The sequence below is a fragment of the Chaetura pelagica genome, unplaced genomic scaffold (genome assembly GCF_000747805.2).
Source record: "Chaetura pelagica isolate M959 unplaced genomic scaffold, ChaPel_1.0 scaffold121, whole genome shotgun sequence".
Taxonomy (NCBI): Eukaryota; Metazoa; Chordata; class Aves; order Apodiformes; family Apodidae; genus Chaetura; species Chaetura pelagica.
The window spans coordinates 540,266-560,608 of record NW_009954546.1 but is presented as its reverse complement, the minus strand read 5'-3'; the positions used below and the strand labels follow the sequence as shown (position 1 = coordinate 560,608).

At 45.3% G+C, this 20,343-nt stretch overlaps 2 protein-coding genes across 2 annotated transcripts in view; both read left to right on the top strand.

Annotated features, from left to right (window-relative positions):
* Window positions 1-14,277, top strand: part of SPATA16 (spermatogenesis associated 16) — a 20,457-nt gene extending 6,180 nt beyond the window's left edge. The window contains exons 4-10 of the mRNA XM_010005030.1: window positions 1,390-1,474; window positions 5,546-5,693; window positions 8,924-9,070; window positions 9,301-9,413; window positions 10,606-10,770; window positions 12,416-12,496; window positions 14,161-14,277. Of these exons, the coding sequence (XP_010003332.1) occupies window positions 1,390-1,474; window positions 5,546-5,693; window positions 8,924-9,070; window positions 9,301-9,413; window positions 10,606-10,770; window positions 12,416-12,496; window positions 14,161-14,277 (856 nt within the window). The remainder of the gene's footprint in view (window positions 1-1,389; window positions 1,475-5,545; window positions 5,694-8,923; window positions 9,071-9,300; window positions 9,414-10,605; window positions 10,771-12,415; window positions 12,497-14,160) is intronic.
* A 1,801-nt stretch (window positions 14,278-16,078) lies between these two features.
* Window positions 16,079-20,343, top strand: part of RNF165 (ring finger protein 165) — a 73,930-nt gene continuing 69,665 nt past the window's right edge. The window contains exon 1 of the mRNA XM_010005029.1: window positions 16,079-16,238. Coding sequence (XP_010003331.1) covers window positions 16,079-16,238 — 160 coding nt within the window. The remainder of the gene's footprint in view (window positions 16,239-20,343) is intronic.

Genomic DNA, 20,343 nt, shown 5'->3' with positions numbered 1-20,343 from the left:
GGCTTTGCATTGGCTCTGCACAAATGATCCCGCGTGCAACAGAGATCCCATGTTCCCAGCTGGCATAACATGGATAATCCCAATTATGTCCCTCCTCGTAGTGAGGTGAATGTTTGTAGGAGGATTTCCTCCTTCTCAGGCACAGGGGTGAGCCCTGGCCAGGTCCCAGGGCTGCACAATGTTCAGTTAGAAACTGCTCCTTGTTCTAGTGCACTCTGGAGGATTTTTGCTGATGATTTGAATGAACATTCCATAAAGCTCATGGCTAAATCCAGCCCTTATGCAGAAAACCAGGGATCCTACTGAACTGCTTTTTCCTCGGTGAAATTCAGGGGAGCTGTATGAGAACATCTAAGGGCAGATTCAGTTTCTGTTTGTAACAAAATGCTACCCTCTGATTCTGGGCCTGCTTTGAAATGTTTATTGTCAAATCCATGTATTTTTGGTTATATCTCATTAAGAACATAACACATCCTTGGAAAGTACATTCTGAAAGGGTACTAGGACAGGATTGGGATTATCGTTTGGCAGACACTTTTAACTAGGGGGAAATTTGAAATTCAATGTACAGTAATTTCAAAGCACAATTAATATATAGGCAATGATAAGGGGAACATGCAGAAGTGCACACTGGTAGCACTACATCAACAAATACACTTTTGGTGCTTAGTAATTAGGTACCCAAGATTGTTACATGTTCAACTGACTAAAGTGACAATTTGGAATTCCATCTAGTCCCATTTAACTGGATTTAGAATCTCCAGAGGAAAGCAAACAGAGAAGAGCGTGGAGAGGCAGCCACTAAAAGCAAACAGATCTTCTAAAGCCTGCCAGGACTCTGCAATAATATCCATTGCACAATAGCTTTTTCATATCCCTCAGTCTGGAAGGAGTAATGCCACGATTGTCACAGGCTGGGGGAGTATGAAAGCATACTCAGTTAGGTAGCAAGGTAGCTTTGGGTTGGGTTTTGTTGCTTTTTTTACGATGCAGTTTAATCAAAGGTGAACTACGAGTTTGCCACAGACAAGGCTGCCAAGCTAGAGGGTGTTACCAGTGTTGATGCTGTTCTAGCAGAAATCATCTTACAGATGAGATATTCTACCCACAACTACTTCAAAGTACAAAAAGAAGACGACTATAATATTGTAGAGCAGTCATTAAATACTTGTTCAGCTTAAAATAGGGAAAAGCTCTTGGAAGAAAATGTGGGGTTGTTTGCTGGTGGAGAGTTTAACTGGCCAAAAATGTTTACTGATGCTTGTCTTAAAGTTATGGGTAATCTTTTGATACAAACCTGATGTTACACTGTTCGTGTTACCTCCTTTAAATGTTGCTGCACACACCCTTCTCTCCCTGGACACTCATTTATTCTGCTGCTGTTGCCAGGAGTGCCATGGTTGCAGACCACATCTACTGGCTGATGGGAGGCACTGAGCAGCACACAAGCAAGCTCATCAAGCGGTACTGGCAGGTAAAAATTGGTAGCTCAGTGGGGAAGGAGGTGCCCATCTCACTGTTAAGACCAAAAGGAAGGACTGCTGCTGAAAAGGCTGCTGGTAAAGGTAGCTCTTGGGCCTCTCAGACAACAAGACACTGTGTAGTTCTACCGTATTTGTGATGAAGTAGAGTTTCTTGGACTAATTTTAAGGGCAAAATTCAGGGTTGTTAACCCTTGGCTTATGCTTCAATTTTATGGAGTGTTATAAAGTTTAGTTTTGGATACTGAATAGTCCCCCAAGCTACTTTTTGTGCAGTCTTCCCAGGTCAGTGACACTTTCCTTTTGCAATTGGTGTGGTTCTGATCTTCTGACACCTTTCCAAAGCCTTCAGCAGGTTTTTGAGAAAAAGGCTGTAGCAGATGGTCTCAGAAGAGCCTGAGGTGCTCTGTGAAGGATGGATAGGCAAGACCCCAGGCTGGAAAAAATCCTTCTGTGCAGAGTAGAGCACTGACTTCACTCATCTCTTGAGTGACACTTATTTTAGATGGCTGTTGAGTCACATCAGCACAAACTGAAGTTTAAGGACAACCCATTCTGCTCTGAGGAAAGCTCTCAGACAAATGTGGAGATGAGTGGCTGGTAGATTTTTTGCTGGGAGAGGCTTCTTGCTACGGGAGCTCATCACTGCCAGGGGTGTCCCAGCCTTCACCTCCAAGTCCTCAATGCAACCAAAATGCATTTCAGAGGGAGCTCAGCATTTGGTCCTCAAGACATGGAAGACCCTTCTTCCTCCCAGAGTGGACGTGGTCCTCAGGTCCTCCTTGTCCATACTAGGAACATTGTCTAGGAACTAGACAATCTGGAGTACTGCATACAGCTCTGGTGCCCTCAGCACAAGGAACATAAGGAGCTGTTCAGAGTCTGATTCTGATGCTCTTTATTTGGGTTTTATTCTGTGAGAACATCTGTGCTTTATATGAAGAGGTACAAAATACATCTGACATGAGCCTGAGTAGTAAGATCAGAATTTGGTCTTTTTGGTCTTCAGTCCCCTGGTAAATTCTTCCTTTTAAAAACTGTGTCTGGTTGCTTTCTTGTTGGTAAAATGGAATATATCTCAGTCCTGGGAGTTGCTGTATTTCTGTACTGCTGTGAGTGCCAAGTGCATCTCAGCCAGAGCATTACCCACTGGGCTATTGTTTGCAGTGCCCGTGAACTTGCTGATACACTTTCCAGCAGAGTTTCTTCTGTACAGAACAGGGTTTTTGTGTGTGTGTTTTTTGTGTGTCTGTTCTTGTTTTGTTTTCTTTTGTTTGTTTGTTTGTTTGTTTTTTACCCACTGGGTCAGATTAATTTAAAATCTTGAGTTCAGCAACAGGTTTTATGACTACAAGGATGATGAAGGGCCTGGAACATCTGATGGGCCTGGAACGTCTGATGAGGAAAGGCTGAGAGACCTGGGGCTGTTCAGTCTAGAGAGGACAAGACTGAGGGGGGATCTAATTAATGTCTATAAATACATGAGGGCATCAAGAAGGCAGGGACAACCTCTTGTCACTTGCGCCCTGTGACAGAACAAGGGGCAATGGATTTAAACTGGAGCCCAGGAAATTCCACCTTCTTTGCTGTGAGGGTGACAGAGCCCTGGGCCAGGCTGCCCAGAGAGGCTGTGGAGTCTCCTTCTCTGGAGACTTTCCAGACCCATCTGGACACGTTCCTGTGTGATGTGCTCTGGGTGTTCCTGCTGCAGCAGGGGGGTTGGACTTGATGGTCTTTGGAGGTTCCCTCCAGAAGGACATAAAGCATGGATGAAGAGACACTCAGTAAAGCTTGAACAAGTAGGCCTCTACTTTTTAAAAGATGTGCCTTGGGAAGCTGGATCAGTACCATTGTTTTGCTGCTGATTCTTTAGGGGCCCTGAACGACACGACCATGAAAGTCCATGGAAATACAAAAACCTAAAGTCACTTTTCTATCAATCAGTGCAGACTGGGAAGTGTTCCCACAGGGAGAAACGGGCACAGGTGCATTCATAGGCCCCCAAGCTCCTGGCAGGAGGACACACCTGCTATTTTCTGTCCTGATACTTCCATATCTGAGGCATTAACAGTGGATAATGCCTGTGGAAAGCTGGAACTCCTTCTCACACCAGGGGGCAGAATGTTATTACTGCCCTAGGTGGTCATGGTGCTACTAAACATGTTCAAAGCTTGTTAATTTTGCAGGGCTAAATATTACCTACTCCAGACTGCTTCCCTTCCAGTAAATGCAGGATAATGGGCTGAATAAATACAGTAATGTGAAATCAAACCAAATCCCCAATGACACCCTTGACATCCAGGCAGAGCACTCAGAGTAAAAGCACTTGGGTGCATGTATGGCAGCCCACCCAACACCTGCTCAGAAAAGTTCTAGCATTCCTATGGCATTTCTGCACACCCCACAGCAACAAACACAATGGAAATGCACTGACATTAAGAAGTGTCAGAGGAGCTGTTGACTAAAACCAGTAAAGAGAATCATAGAATCATTAAGGTTGGAAGGGACCTTAAAGACCATCAAGTTCCAACCCCCCTGCCATGAGCAGGGAACCACTAGACCAGGTTGCACAAAACCTCATCCAACCTGACCTTAAAAAGCTCCAGGGATGGGGCATCAACAACCTTCCTGGGCAACCCATTCCAGTTCCTCACCACCCTTAGAATGAAGAATTTCTTCCTAATATCTAACCTAAATCTGCCCTCTCTCAGTTTAAAACCATTACCCCTTGTGCTATCACTATCTTCTCTGATGAAAAGCCCCTCCCAGGCTTTCCTGGAGCCCCTTTCAAGTACTGGAAGGTGCTCTGAGGTCTCCCCAGAGCCAGAGACACAGACACTTGGCTAATTGGCACCCTCAGCTTTCCACTCTGGGGTGGTGGGAGCCGTTGCCAGCTACACAAACGGCTCAGGGAGGCACACTGGGTCTTGGATCATTTCACAGAGGTGGAGGCTTGACTGGAGAACAGTGAGGACTTGTTAATAAAACACTGAGCTAGTTCCATAGTGATACTTTCTGTGGATCACTTCGGGGCATAAGGTGATCTGGGAGTGTCATGGTCTGAGAAAATGTGCTTCATCCTGTCTCAAACCAGGACAGGGAGATTCATGCACCCTGTTAACTATAGGTGCACCTTTCCCTCTCGTGCTTTTCTGACCATCTCTATTAACCTTGTGGTGCTTCTTTCACCACTATAGATGTTGACATTTTTTGCCAAGTTATCTTAATGAAGCCTTGGGGGCCCCTCTTTCCAGAAAGGACTGCCCATGTCAGGAAGACAAAAATCTTCCTTAGCAATAGAAGCACCTGAAGCAATGCTGCATGAGTTCTTACCCAAACCCCATCCCAGGAGGAAGTGCAGCTCCTCCTCCCTTGCCCTGGTGGGTAAGACTACCAGGAAGGATGTTCCCAGGCTGGGACCTCCTCCTGGCAGATCCAGCACCAGTTCATTGGGGCCCACTGAATGTCAAATCCACCTCCCAGCATACGACCAGCACAGTGCATCCTTTGAGTAATTTTTAAGGAGTGACAAGGTTCATCAGTCTCGTGCTGCCTTCTGCACAGGATTGAATTTTACTCTCAACATAAATGGTGTTTAAAAACAATATTTAAATACTAGTATTCCATATAGTCACAGTGTCTGATTCATGCCCACCCAAGGGGTAATATGAGTGCTTAGTATTGTTTAACCACCTGCTGAGGACTGAATAAAACTCTCAGATGAAAGATGTGACCTTCAGAGAGCATGGAATCACTTTTTCTTTTCAACTAAAAGACAATTTATCTAATACTTTTCTCCTCATTGAAGACACAGGCTTGCTGCACAGAAAACTGTTCACAAATGTCCCTTCTCCATTACATTGATTTTCTGATGTGGACAGACATTGTTTTCTGCAACTGTTTTAAATTCCTCTCTAATTAATATTCAAGACCGAAAGATGTTATTTTTGCATGACTGTGCAGCTATTAAAGGGAAAATCTAATCTGTGAAAGTACTTATTTTTAGGTTTTTTTAAACTATCCCTTAAGCAACACAAAATGTGTGATTTCTTTGGCTTTTTTAGGTGATTCATGAAGAAGCCATGATTAGAGAAGTATCTTTCACAGCTATGTACACCCCGTTTGTGGCAGGAGGCAAGGCTGACAAAATAGAGAAGCTGAAGAGTATATTTGCTAAAAAGCACCCTGGTTATGTGGAGCACATCTATACAGGTAGCAACAAATTTCACATGCTCTTAACTGCTGTCTGCTGCTTTTGTGTGTGGCTGACAAAGAGTCTGAGGGTGTCTGAGCATGAGCCTTTAGATTTCTACACTTCTGGGGGTAAAATTAACTCCTGGGATTTGCTCTGTGCTTGCATGTGGCTTAGGTAATCAAACCAGTACAGAGGCAAAGCACAGACTTTGGACTGCAAATCCCCATAAAGACACATTTTATCCACAAAACCTGGTGTTTCAGCTGTTGAATTTCATTATTTCAGCTCATCTTTTGTTCAAAGGTAACTTGCAGGGCATTGCTGTGACAACGAGACCCAGGCTCACTCCCACCTCCGTGGATTTCCAGTGGTCACTGATGGTCAGTCCTGCAGCAGGGCCTGGGCTTCCCAAAAATACCCTCCCTCTGGGGGCCCTGCTGGGCTGATGGCCACTTTGAGAGCCCCTCAGTTGCAGGGAGGGGAACAGAAAGCCAGGTTTCCTGCACCCTGTTGAAGAAGTAGGATTCAGAGTGAAGAAGGGCTTTGCAGAGCCTGTTGTCATCTCCCGGCAGAGTGAACACAAACAGCAAGGCTGAGGTGCTCCCAGTCCCTATGAGAGTTACAGCCCAGTCAGAGGTGACAGCTTAGTCCTTGTAGCCCCTTGAGCCCCAGCCCTCAGCAGATGAATGAGGCTTCCAGAAGGATGGACACTGTGCCTTTGGGGAGGAAAAGAAAATCTATGTATTTGGAAAACAGAAACAGGAATTAGGAAATCAACTGTTTGCCACAAAACTGTGCAAATCTTTAAGAGAAGCAAACTTGTTTTGTTGATCTTTGTTTTGCTTTGGGAAACCAGTGTAAAACTGGATTGTGTTTTGCAAGTTGCAGAGCACCCAGGCTGTCACAGAGGTTGTAGAATCCCTGTCTACCATTTACTTGCTGATACGACTTTGTGGAGAGCTTCCAGGGACAAAAACATTGGCATTAAAAGGAGCATAAAATAAAAGCCCATGAATCTGATTTTTTAAAACATAAATTCGTATTTCATGTATTCTCCCCAATTTACAGCATGGGTGTGACTTCCAGGAGCATAAAAGCAGCAAATGTGTACAAGTGTTGCACTGAAACTCTGTGTTCATAAATCACTGAGTGACTATGAAAGTGTCACCAGTCATTTTCTCAGTCTTTCCAATAACAAAAAGGAAGGAGGGGCAGAAAAAAAAAGGGTAAAGGATCCCAGGCCTCCAGTACTTCAGTAGATTGTAAAACAGATAAAAAAGATCCAGTTCTGCCCTCAATTTTTATTTTTATTTTTTCAAAAGTCTATTGGTTAAAAGACTGACTTGAATTTTACACAGATTTCTCTGAGCGCAGGTTCTGGGATGACTGAAGCTTCTAGGGATGAATTGGGATAGACAGCCAAGAAAAAACAACAAAGCAATATGAGTGTCAAGATTTTGAGAGTGCAGTCATGTGAGAGGCCTCACCTGGGCAGGACCTCCCACACACCAGGATAGCTCCTCCAAAATGTGCACCTTATGGGATAAGGTGGGAAGTTTATAGACAGCTGATAATTGTGCATCCTATCTCTAAGAAACATTTGACATATTCATTAGTTTTCTGATAAATCATTTACATAAGTATCTGCCCATTATCACATGCCTGTTAAGTTCATTAGGGTCTTTTGGGGGTTGTTTACTTCGTCCTTGAGTCTTCCTCACAGGAACCTTTGGCCAGATTCTGTCTCTTCTCCTTTTGTCTCTGCTGACTCTGCAGTAGAATTGGTTACAGCAGACTTCTCTTGTCTCAGTTGAAGGGCTTCTTTCTTCTTCAAGGACCCTCGCATTTCACTCCCTAAAGGGGAGTAAGCTCAGGTAAGCTCACACAGAAGGTTTTTCCAGCTCACCAGCAGTACTCTCAAATGAAAGATCTACAGCCTACAAACAGTTAAGTATTTAAAGTCAGAGTCTGGTTGATGCTCTGCTTCCCTTTCCCCAGCCTGAATGCTGAAGCAACTTACTACAGCGTCAGGTGAAGTCAACCTGGTAGGGGTTTCTCAACTTACCTGTTTAGATCTGACCTAAAATCCCACTGCCCACCAAAAAGAAACATCAGGAGCAACAAGTTTATCTCACTGTCAGCATGGTACCACTGAGCATGGCCTGTACCTCACAGAGGTGAAATAACAAATATGAACTAAGCCTCATTTGAACAGTGGGTGTGAAATACCAGACATCTCACAAGCCTGTTATTCTAAACCACCTTCCTATTGTGTAACAATCATCCATCCAGTTTTAGTCCAAGTTCTGCTGGAGTGTAAGGACAGAATTGCTTTCAGAGTTTTCTTTATTCCCAAGGAAAAGGATCACATTTAAATCCAACTATGCAATGCAGTTTGTTGCAGGATTGAGAATCCATCAGAAGCAGAACATGGGGCAAGGGAAATATCAGCTCCACTCACCTTGATTTATATCAGAGTAAGTCCAGGGAGCTCTGTCTGGGGTTGTCCATCTGTCTCCGTGACCACACAGCCTGGCACCTTGGAAGCAGACCTCATTGAAAACAGAGCACTCCTTTGAAAAGTGACATTGACATTCAATCCAGGTTTACTTTTTGCAGTGGAAGGGGAAGGAGGAAAGGTCTGGTCTAGTTCCCTCGGCAAAGGTGGTTTGTACATTTGCTCTGAGCGTCCGTCCTCACCGAGGTCAGGGCAGGTGGACCCAGCTGATGCACAGGGGGGTTGGTGGTGGCAGTCACCAGCTCTGGACAAGCCACAGCACTGTCATATGCCAGCAGGGTGGGTCAGAAAGGCTATGCAGGAAGCCTGAGATGATGGTGGAGGTGATGGTAACAGCACAAATCTGTGGGACATCAAACATCCTAAGTTCAGGGAAAAACTAAAGAGCTTTTTTTTTTTTTCCAGTCGAAAGATCAGGATGTTGTGCTGCTGAAGTGTTGAGTTATTAATGTTTTGGATGATCAGCACTGAAAAGTGCATGAATGGGAAAAATGTTTTATCTTATGCAGCAGCAACATTTAAGCTTCTGATGAACAGGACTGCAAAGTCCAGAAATTCAAAACCCAGTTATAGCTGAATGAGCTGGTTTGGTCACCTGTGACTTGGCAAGCTTTCTGGGTTACATTTCAGTCTTTCTCAAACTTACTCTTTTTTCCTCTAAAAAACCCACTTCTGTTGCAACTGAAGAGAGACACGACAGTGGAAATCATTTTCGTTTCCCTATTCCAGATCCTCATGGATTTCACATCTTGCCCCAGACAGCTGGGAACCCACCCTTGCCTCCCAGGCAGTACTTGCTGACTCTGGGTTTCAGGAGTAAACATATTGGAAAAATCTTGGAAAGGTGGTCGGATAAAAAACTGCCAATCTTTTCAGGTATGTCAACTTGCTTAATAGCTGGGGTAGCTCAGGGGTGACCTCCGTGATCCTTGCTAAATGAGGGGAGCCAGAGGGTTTCTTGGGACCCATTTCTCTGTGCCTGCAGGTCTGGCTCTCCCCATCCTCCTCTGCCCTCCTCCAGTTTACCCATCATCTTGCTAGATCCTCTATGGAAAATGTATAGGAATAAACACAGTATTAAATGGTTTTGTGACTCCTTTTCCTAGACCGGAAAGCACCTTTCTGTCCTGTCACAGAAGAAGAAACAAAAGCCTTCTGGAAGAACACTGGGAAAAGGATCCTGCCAATCATGGATTTTATAAGAAGTACCAAATTAACTGTGAGCATGAAATTCACTTTCTGGTGTGTAGTGTGTGTGACAGCAGAAGGGGCTGTGCACGCGTGAATGACTTGTGCTTTCTGGTGGGTAATTCATTCTGCTCCTGCTCCTCCTATGTCCAGAAATGCTCAGCAAATTTCATTAGGAACAGAGTTCAATTGGGTTTTAGCTACTTTGTAGAAGTAGCCCTAATTATTTGGCTTTGGAGTCAGCTTATCTAAAATAAATTCACATGCGGTTTTCTCAGATCTTTTTGGCCTACTGTATTACATCCCTACTGCACATCACCACCAGTACTAGTCACTGTATTTAACACCCATAGTATCCATATTACACCAGGATCTCCATCAAGAGTTAATAATTGCGGCTTGAAGCATTTCTAGTGATTTTAGATCCTGATCCCTGTGCAGTGAGGTATGGGAAATAACCTTCCAAACTGTTACAACCATGTTGAAGGTGTATCAGTTAATTCTACTCCATACTTTTCTGCAATCATGCACACAGCTTTTTAGGACCATGGCTTTTGATTAGCACAAAAGGTCCAAAATCAAATCTGCATGTAGACTAGATTGTTTGAATGCAATTCTTAAATTATTGTCCTGAAAATAAGTGGAAGAAGTCTCTCCTCCCCAGAGGAGTAAATGCTGAGATTTTATGCAAGCTCTTGGTGGAATTGCTGTGTTCACATGCTTAAAATTTACCATGTGCCTGGAGGACCAGGGACCACCTCTGCAGGTTTTAGTCCCTTGGGGTTCTATATTTGAAAACCGTGGATTTGCCTGGTCTGCAAACAAACATGAGCTGACACACTGCGTGGTTTCCTCAGCCTCTTCACTGAAACTCCAAAAGCAGTCCATCAAAGTCAGATAACGTTGAATAGAGGGGATTATGGAAAAGCCATTGAGAAATGAGGCAATTTCATTCATGTTTGTTATCTGCTGTCTTCCCTTCACATATATTGTGACTGTGGACTTGTTTTTCTAGCACTATGAGAGAGACTGTGCAAAGAAAGTCCTTTCTTCCCCTATATTAAGACTGTCAGCAGCGTTAATCTTAAAGGCACTGGCTGCCCTATTACTCACAGTACTACCAGCACAAATACATAGGATGCTAAGCCTCGAGGCACAGAACTCAAAGGAGGAGTGTTTCCTGGGCCTCTCTTCTAACCCACTTCATGTTGCTGAACAAACAGGACAGTCGCTGCCCCTGTTCCCGTGGGATAGAGAAGCTGCATCTCGCCAGCTGCCTCGGCCGCTTGCAGAGGGAGGGGGAACAGTCCCAAGTGATCCATCAGGCTCTGGCTGAGCTGGCAACAGTTCCCTACCTGCAGGACCTCAAAAAGAGGGATGCCAGACTAGTAAGGATCTTATTTCTCATACTTGGTTTGGGCTTTAGGGGCAGGGAGCCAGGGTTGGAAGGCTGTAAATCTTTTATTTGGGCTGTTAGGTTTTCTGCTGGGGAAGGGAGGGAGCTCACATAGATGCAAATTTTAAGCATTTCATTTTAGCAAAAAAACAAAACCCAAAACAAAGCAAAAAACCAAGTCCCTCTGCAGTCCCTGCATTTAAATGGTGTCCAGCTCCAGTTCACTAAAAGCTCTGGGTTTTCCCAAAGCCAGTCCCTTGACATTTGTTTGCCATCCTGCAGAGCTCCTGAGCTCAGTAGCATTAAATCTCCACAGCAGCTTGCTTCAGGGGAGATGAGCAGTGCCCTGCAACTGCAGGAGGTGGTTGCCAGGTTTTGAGGTCTGCCCTTCAGGTAAGAGGAAACTGTTAGTCAAAGACAGTCTTCTTTTGATGCAAGTTTTCTAGCATTAAACTTCAGCAGACCCACATGTCAAGGCTGACTAAAGGGTCTTGAGTTATAGGTACATATTCCAGTGTCAGGTTTTTCCCCAGGGTACAATATTTTCAGTACATCACACCTTAAGCACAGGCTATTACACTTGCTTGTATCTTGTCATGTAGTAATTATAAGCCTGACCTCCCTGCAAAGCTTTTTGGGCAAGGCTCTAGGCCACCCAAGGCAAAGATCTTCATTCTCTTAGGGGCAGGTTTGGGTACAAGGAGGGTCTTTGCCAGGAGGTTTAAGGGAGAGACTGTAAATCTTTCCATGAGACACGTAGACTCAGCTTACTGAGCCCAAGGTAAAAATATGTTTTAAAAGAATAAAGGAAGAAAATCTCTACCAGTCATGCTGCCCAGAGAACAAAAACGTAGTGATTCAGCCTTGATTTATTTTGCTTTGTCCTGTCACCCTCCTGTAAAATGTATCTTCAGACTGTGTGTGCCAATGGAAGCTCAGATGCTCTGTAGCTGGAATATTGCAGTAAATATCAGACACTCTGGTGTTAAGGGACAATAAGGGACAAGACTTGCAAGCAACAAGTTGTAGAGTGGCTTCACCAGGGAGTGACTGATGGGCTTTACCTTTCCTGGTGGTAACAACCCACATGGCACATGCTCCTCTTGATGCCAGTAGGGACCATCTCCCCACCACACAGAAGCTGCATCAAGCACAGAACTGTTTGACCAGTTCTTCAGAAGGAAACATTCCAAAAAAGAGCAGTGGGGAGATCCTTCCCTTCTTCCCAGGCTGGTTTCTCCTCTGCCTGGTTTGACCCAGGATCTGTGCTTTGCCCATTCTGCCCTTAATACCCTTAATCTCTGGGCTGTGTCTATTCTGCATTCATAGAGGGAGATTATCGGTCATAAAAGTCTTGTGATGGAAAATTCCTGGCAGGTTCTTGGTTCCTAAAGTCAGAGATAGGAATTTGCAGTTTGTTTTTTCACGAATACTGATGCATGACTTAGAAATGGCTGAAGCAAAGATGAGGTGACACTGCTCATGGTGTGAAAGAAGAGTAATAAAATCATCATTGTATAAATGTTTTTGTTTTTTGTTTTTTGTTTTTTTTTAAATTAGGGTTTAATCTGTGTGTTTAGAGAATACACAGTTTCTGTGTAAATTCCACACTGATCATGTTTACTTTGGTGCCACAGCTCCAGTCACTGATGGCAGATGCCATGGACACCCTTGAAGGAAGTTGTGATGGAGAACGTGTGTGGAGTAGAATTCAGAAGGTAAAACCCGTGGCAAAGGGCAGTGGAAGATATTGTTCCTTGGGGAGCAAATGTCCACCTGAATATATGTGTTCAGAAGGTAGAAAAGGAAGTAGGTGCCATGTGAAACCTGACTCTGTGCCTCAAACCCTGTTAATACTCAGGTACTAGCCCTGCTGAGTGGCACTGAGGAGAAGCAGACACAACCTCACCCATTTACCGGATTTAGCCTGGGAATAAAAGAGCAGAATTACTTTGAGAAGTGGCTCTGCCAGTGCTGCAGCTCTGTGCTGATGTCTCAGCATCACAGCACAGGCTGTGCCATCAAGGCCAACAGCCTCTTGCTGTCAGGACACACACGGAGGCTTCATCCTTCCCATTCATTGCTCTGGCTTAAAAAAATGGTGTCATTTCCTTCCGGTGGGACAAACAAGTTTGCTTTTCTTGTCCTATTTCTCATTGTTGTTCAGCCACGAACACAGAGATCTCTCTCTCCCAAATTCTGCTCAGCATAGACACACACACCCAGCATCACCCCATTGCTTTGCTTCCCCTTTGTGCACTCACAGGCACAAAACTGAGGGCAGACAGTTGAAACACCAACACCATGTCTCTGTACTCTTGAAGAAGTCCGGGGGTTTTCTTGGTGTTACCTCCAAGGCTTTTTACTCTGCCCCTCCCCAAATCAATGACTCCCACCACTGATACCTTCTACAACATATCAGCAATGCAAGAATTTGAAGTACGAAGGAGAATTTGGGAGCAATGTAAACCAAAAGCAATATTAAAGCCAATACCACAAAATAAACGCTACTGAGTACCTGGTTAGTTTTCAAATTTCTGTCCGCAGGCCCCTTCACTTCTCTGCTTAGTTTGATTCCAAAGCATCTCGAGGCACCACCTAGGTGTGTTGTGGACTAAGCACGTAATTTGTGTAATGACATCTTCTGTTACTGTTCCTTTCCTCTTTCCGTTTGATCTCCATTCTCTCCAGTGATCCAAAGTGGAAATGCTGTCGCTGCAGTGCTGGGAGTACCTGGGGAGGCAAATGCTCAGGATATCTTGAAAGGAAGATGTCACAGCAGTGGGAGATTAAAAATAGGTTGAGGCCCAGTCCTGCAGAGCTCTTCACTTGGGCTTCAGTGCTGCTTCAGCCTACAGAGGGGCTGCAGGGTTCAGCCATATGACTCGAGGATTTGGTCTCTTTTCAGAACTTACTTTTAATTTAGTAGATAAGTGGTTCTTGCCACAGCAATGTGGAACACTCATTTTTCTCCTTGTGCTGGTTTTTGGCACATAAATGCCATAAGCCTCTGTTCCCTTGCCTTATCAGGAAAAACCTGCCTGAGATTCATTTCCTCATCATCCCTTCCTTTTAAAGTGACTGTTTTTCATGGCCATTTAAAGACAGAGTTGTGATAAATTCCTGTTTTCAATGTACAGGTTTCGATGAAAGACTCAGTAAAGTAACTGAATCCAAATGGGAAGGGACAAAAAACAAACAAACAAACAAAAGAAATGACAAAATCAGGTACCACTACTCCAGCCAATGATATGAGAAGTGCCTTCATGTGTTGTTCTTCCCAATGACAATTAGCTTTGAAATAAACTAATTGCAAAAGTTTATTTAGGCTTTTATAGAAGGGAAGGGACATGCTTCTGACAGCCCTTCTTTCTCTTTGCAGATTGGGCTAATTGAAGACTACTTGTTCCAAGCAGAAGACGATTACTTACAGAAGAAAAGGCTGAGAAGAGACAAGACGGTGGAAACGAAAATGAACAGAACTCACCCAGCAACATGAGAGCCTTGACAACACAGTGCAGTTCCTTGCCAGCTCTGAAGACATGGCCACACAGCAAACAAGAAAGTTAACACATTAGATATTTGATAAGTAGATCAAGAAGAGCCACTTCTCTATGTCATGAGCCTTCCCCTCCCTGTGGGGTGTCTTTAGCACCACACTGCTGCAGGTCCTTAGTGTTAATTGTCTGCAATAAATGTCTGTGAAAGGCTTAGTTTAAATTGCCTTGTTTATTTAAATAGCAACACCCAGCCAAAGAGAGGCTTGTATTTTCTGCTCTGAGAATACTGTCCACCCAAACTCTGCAAGATCTTTCTGATTTGATTATCAAACAAGAACCATGGAAAACAGGGATCCCTCCACCCTCTGTGGAGAGGAATTCAGCCTCGTGTTGCCTTCTTTCCAGATTCACACCTTAGACTATGGATATTGGGACAATCTCTGGGTGAGAAGTGGCATCCTGCACCTTACAGCTGGGGAAACAACAAGTGCAAGAAAGTACAGAAAGGAAGTACAGAAAGAAACTGCAGAAAGAAATAAATGGGAGGGAAGGAGGGAGGACCTCAGCTGTTGCCCCGTGTTTAAGAATGTGGCCTCCTTTTTGTTCCCTAAGGATGGTTTTCTTCCCCCCATTAGATGGTAACGGTGTTTTTACATTTGCAAACACTTCAGGGAAGAGAACAACTGCACCTGCCTTCTCCAGTGCAGATCTCTTGGTGAAGGCTCAGCAACACGCACAGCACTCCCCTCGCAGCAGCCTGTCCTGTAGGCACATCTTACATGTCTCCAAGAAAGCCCAGGTTCCCAAATCTCCTGGGACCTGTTGCCTGTGAGCAAAACATCACACCTCCTTTCCTGCCAAGACCACCTTTGTCAGATGACGTTTGACAGCCATCCCAGCTGGCACATGCAGGCTGGCATTTCCCTTCTGTTCACTGTGTTGACTTTGCAAGCAAATAACCTTACTTCATAAACCCAGAGTTCAGTTCATTACATTTTCTCATTTAAAAGTGACTTTAAAACAAAAGATAGGAAAAAAAAGGAAAAATCCACCCCCCAGCTCTAAGATTTATTTAAAAACCCAGGACCTCAAGGGTATTTAGCCACTTAATCCAGTTATGTATTTATCACAGATAGGAGTGTAAATCCTACAGATTTTTAGCTGCTAGAGACCATCTTCCTAGGGTCTCATAAAAGTTTATTTTTAAAACTAAAAGAGAACTGTCAACAGCTTTGAGACGCCTTTGTTCATTGTTAATGGAATAAGTAAAAAGAAATCTTTTTGAGAAAATCTGGGCTGGCTTGAGCTCCTTGAACTTGTGGGCCAGAGAAATGAAGAACTGTTGCCCTTTGGAGATGGCTTTATTTTGCTATGGAGTTGGTTTTGTCAGGTGAAGTTTTATGACATAAAGTGGCAACCATCCATCTGTGATGAGCAGACAGACACTAAATCAGAGCTGCCCACAGACCATCAATTCACAGTCAACACAGACTTTGGTAAATCATGAGGCTTTAAGCAAATCCTTTTAATTTGATGCTGGCTTACAATACTGCACTATTTAATGCAAAATTTGGTATTTTCACCTGGAATGAGAAATAAAATGCAGTGGAAACTAGTGATATTTGAGAACAAAAGGGGGAACGTGCCAGTGAAAAACAAGAGTTGGTGCAACACAAACAAGTTGTCCCATGTGACATCCTGGTCTCCAAGCTGGAAAAATATGGGTTTGGTGGATGGAGAAATCGGTGGATAAAGAGCTGGCTTGATGGCCACACCCCAAGAGTGGCTGTCAATGGGTCCATGTCCAGCTGGAGGCCAACGACAAGTGGAGTCCCTCAAGGATCAGTGCTGGGACCAGTCTTGTTTAACATCATCAGTGACATGGCGAGTGGCATTGAGTGCACCCTCAGCAAGTTTGCTGATGAGACCAAGCTGTGTGGGGCAGCTGACATGTTGGAGGGTAGGGATGCCATCCAGAGGGACCTTGACAGGCTGGAGAGGTGGGTCCATGCCAACCTCATGAAGTTCAAGAAGACCAAGAGCATGGTCCTGCATCTCAGATGGGGCAACTCCGAGCACTGATACAGGCTGGGCAGAGACTGGCTTGAGAGAAGCCCTGAAGAAAAGGACTTGGGGGTACTGGTGGGTGAGAAGCTCGACATGGGCCATGAGTGTACACTTGCAGCCCAGAGAGCCAGTTGTATCCTGGGCTGCATCAAAAGAAGCATGGCCAGCAGGCCCAGGGAGGGGATTCTCCTCCTCTACTCTGCTCTCATGGGACCCCACCTGGAGAGGTGTGTCCAATTCTGGAGGACCCAACGCAAGGACATAAAGCTCCTGGAGAATGTCCAGAGGAGGCCACGAAGGTGATTGAGGGCTGGAGCACCTCTCCTTGGGAAACACAAGGTTATGAAACAAAGAGCTGGAGAAGGTGTCTAGAGCTGAACTATTACTTTTAACACAACACCAGAGGAAGACGACGAGATGCATGACATCCAGTGGCAGGGATGAAAGGAGGAGGTGCACTAATGGCACCCACTGCCAGGGACTAAAGCCACAGTTGCTGTTGCTCTCTCCCTCTCTAGTCCAGGAGAGGAACAGTGCTCAGCAAATCATTTGCAGTGCCTTGGTCCTTGGAGAGCCTGTGCCAGCATCTCCCTCTGCCTCCATGTCACACCCCAGGGGAGAAGAAGAAAAGAAAGGGTACATCAAGCTTGCCTGCAAACTGGACCAGAGAGATTGCAAGCTCCTGAGAACAAGGGCTGTTCTACAGTTCATTCTAGGTGGCCTCTCAGGAATTAGCATATTAACACCTCTCAGCAATACACCACTTAAAAGGAAACCCTCCTAATAAGAAATCCATAGAGCAATCCTGAGTCTTGGCTCCAGAGGTATCTTAATCAGGGGTGGTTGCCCTCCCAGTTCCAGGAGGACTGTGGAGGCCCAGAGGCAGGTCCCACACAGACATTCCTCTGGCCAGGTCTCCAGCTGAATGCTTGAGCCTGTCGTTCTGCTGGAGGAGGGCAGAGAGGCTTTTCAACTTTGAAAAACAAGTTCTTTAACATGAGGGTGGTGGGTCACTGGAACAGCTGGCCTCAGGAGGTGGTTTCTGGAGACCCTGTTCCTGGAGACATTCAAGGCCAAGCCTGACGGGGCTCTGAGCAATCTGGTCTAGCTGGAGATGTCCCTTCCTTCTGCAGGGGGGTTGGACTAGATGACCTTTAGAGGCTTCTTCCAACCCAAGGCCTTCTATAATTCTATGAAAACATTTCTTGCCTTTGGAAAATACCACAACAAGATGATACCACCAGGTTAAGGCCTTTTACCTTCAGTTGGACTTGAATAACTCAAGCTTTCAAATTCTTGTTCAGCCACATAGCCTTATCTGTCAGTCAGCAAAGGCCTCTCTTTCCGTCCTGGTCCCAATTTAATAGGGGTTTGTTGATTCCCCTCCTCCCCACTCTGCCTCTTCTGTCTGAAACTTCAATTGACATGGACATGCTGCTTAGCTGTGGTCACTTATGTCCGTGCAGGTCTCCACCTGACAAACTTGGTCTCTTCCTCTGTCATCAGTAGCCATCAACAATTGAGATACATGAAAGCCTTGCTTTTAGTGCATTCTTCAAATAATAAAGAAATGTCTCATTTAAGCTTGTTTCCTTCATGAAAAAAACAGACAAACAAACAACAAAACTCCACCATCAAGTTATTTGCAAACTCTAACATCTCCAAATGAGACCAAGCGTGGCACCAAAAGTTACAAAGAAGATAAACTCCAGCCTAGAAACCCTTGCCAGTTACTATTTGCTTAGGTCTTTTGATAAACACTGCTGAGGTCCAAAAAACAAGGGTGATAATATTTCAACTGATACATTTTCCAGGTTTAGATTCTTTACAAACTGGAAACAAGGAAAAGATAGGAAATAAATACAGTAAAAGGAATTTACATCTTTAGTCTTCGTATTTGTTTAGACCAAAGTAAAAGATCTCCTACCATCCCTGTGCATATTGATAACCTCAACCAAAAAAATACACTTCAAACCTCTTCCTTGACTCCTGGTTGAGCTGCAACTCACCTGTCACCCTGCTTAATTGGAATATAAGGTGACATAAATCTGGCTGTGGGGATGTTTTTATAGCAGCTCTCATCACGGGGTCCTGGCCCCCAGCTGGGCTTCCTGCAGGCTACTGACACAAACACAGGAAAGACTTGATCCTGAGTGATCTCTTGCATCTTGGAGCAAATTCACAAGAAATCCAAGGCAACAGATCCAGTCAGAAAGAGGACCCACCTCCAGACACAACAGCTGCCCAGCCTGATCTCTGCATGGTACAAAATGCACTGGCTGCGTGCAGGTTGCGGCATTTCAGCTTGAAAAGGTTTTAACCAATTTCTCCTGTCATGCTTCTCTCCTCTTGCACTCCCAACAGCACAAACAGAAGAGGGAATATGGCCAAATATTTCCACGATTTACTCATTTCTCGGCATCATTTCCTAGGGAACTCCAGTGATCCCCATCCCATTGTGTGGTGACACAGAACCATAAATGCCAGGTTTGAAGGGACCTCCAGGATCACCGGGTCCAACCTTTCTAGGCAGGAGCACAGTGAGATCAGATGGTCCAGCAGCCTGTCATTCTGAGCCCCCAAACTGTCAATACTCAATGGGAGAGATGTACTAAGGGTACTTACTTGAATTCGAGTTATCCCCAACACTGGAAGAAAAAGGAGGCAGTTTACAAGTGCTTCTTCACTGATGTAGCAATGACAGTGCTGAAATTGGTTACATCTTGACATATGATTCAGTTGCCTTTTCCTGATCCATTGAGGCTGGATGTGCATCTCCTCTGCTGCTGCTGGTGCCTGAAATTCCTCTGAGGCTGGAATCACAGGGTGACTCTGGCTCTTCAGTCTCAAGGCAGCACAGCAGCAGGGCTGTCCTCAGTGACCAGAATGCACAGAGTTTTTGGAGTGCCCCTTTACTGCTTTTACTGGCAGTAAATCAAAAAGGGGACAATCTCCAACAAAAAGTACTTCACTACGAAGATATAACAGGAGTTTAACCTCTATGACATGGTTGTAGTAGTAGCTGGAAATTCATCAGCCTATTTGGAAGCAATTCAAGTCAGAGATGTGGAGGTGAGCAAAGTGGAAGGGAGTGCAAAGGGGCACTGCTTGACTAGTGGGAGGTGTCCCCGACATGCAGGGGAGTTGGAACATGATAGTCTTGAAGGTCTCTTCCAACTCCAACCATTCTAGGATTCTATGATGCTTTGACTTGAAATCTGAATTTATCCACATTTAGGCAAAGACAGGAAAAATAAAAGGAAAACATGTTTTATTTTGTTTTCAGAATTTACAGCTTGGTTAAGGAACTAAACAGACTCCAGAAGCCTTGAGGTACAAAGCTGGATCCCTGATCTGCAGATTACATGACGCAAATGACATTCATAAGAACGGCTGGAAAGTGGTGGTTTCGGTCAGGATAGAACCCACTTTCTTTTCCATCCTTTTCATCTCCAGTTCCGTTCCTTCTAAGCAACTGCAGCTTCTGAGATGAGCAGCAGGTTTTGCAGTCCGTGTCTGTTTCTAGGCCTGGTCACCTGCCCCTGCGTGTCAGGAAGGAGCCAGGAGCAGAGGGGCTGGTCCAGCAGCAGAGAGGCCAGCGCCAAGGGAGCTGGTCCCATCTCCTGGGACGGCAGCTCCAGGGGCAAAGCAGCCCAGGCTCACGTCACCCAGCTGGGTGTTTGTTCAGGGCCTTCGGGGACACTTGTGCCTGCTTTGTCACGGGAGCCCTTGGGACCCCCCTGCTGCTGTTTGGGGGTGCTGGGGCCTTGGTTCCCCAGCAGTGATTGGCCGGTTGGCAGGTGTGGCTGTGATGCCATCACAATGAGGGCAGCTCTAAAAGGCCCAGCAGCAGCAGCTGTGCCCCAGTGCTCCTTGGCCAGGTGAGCGTGCAGGCAGGGGGAGGCCGGGCTGGACCCGGGCCGGGGCAGAAAGGCGGCCCCCGGGGGGTGGGTTCTGGCCCTGCCCCGAGGGCCCAGCTGCTGGCGGGAGGGCCCCTC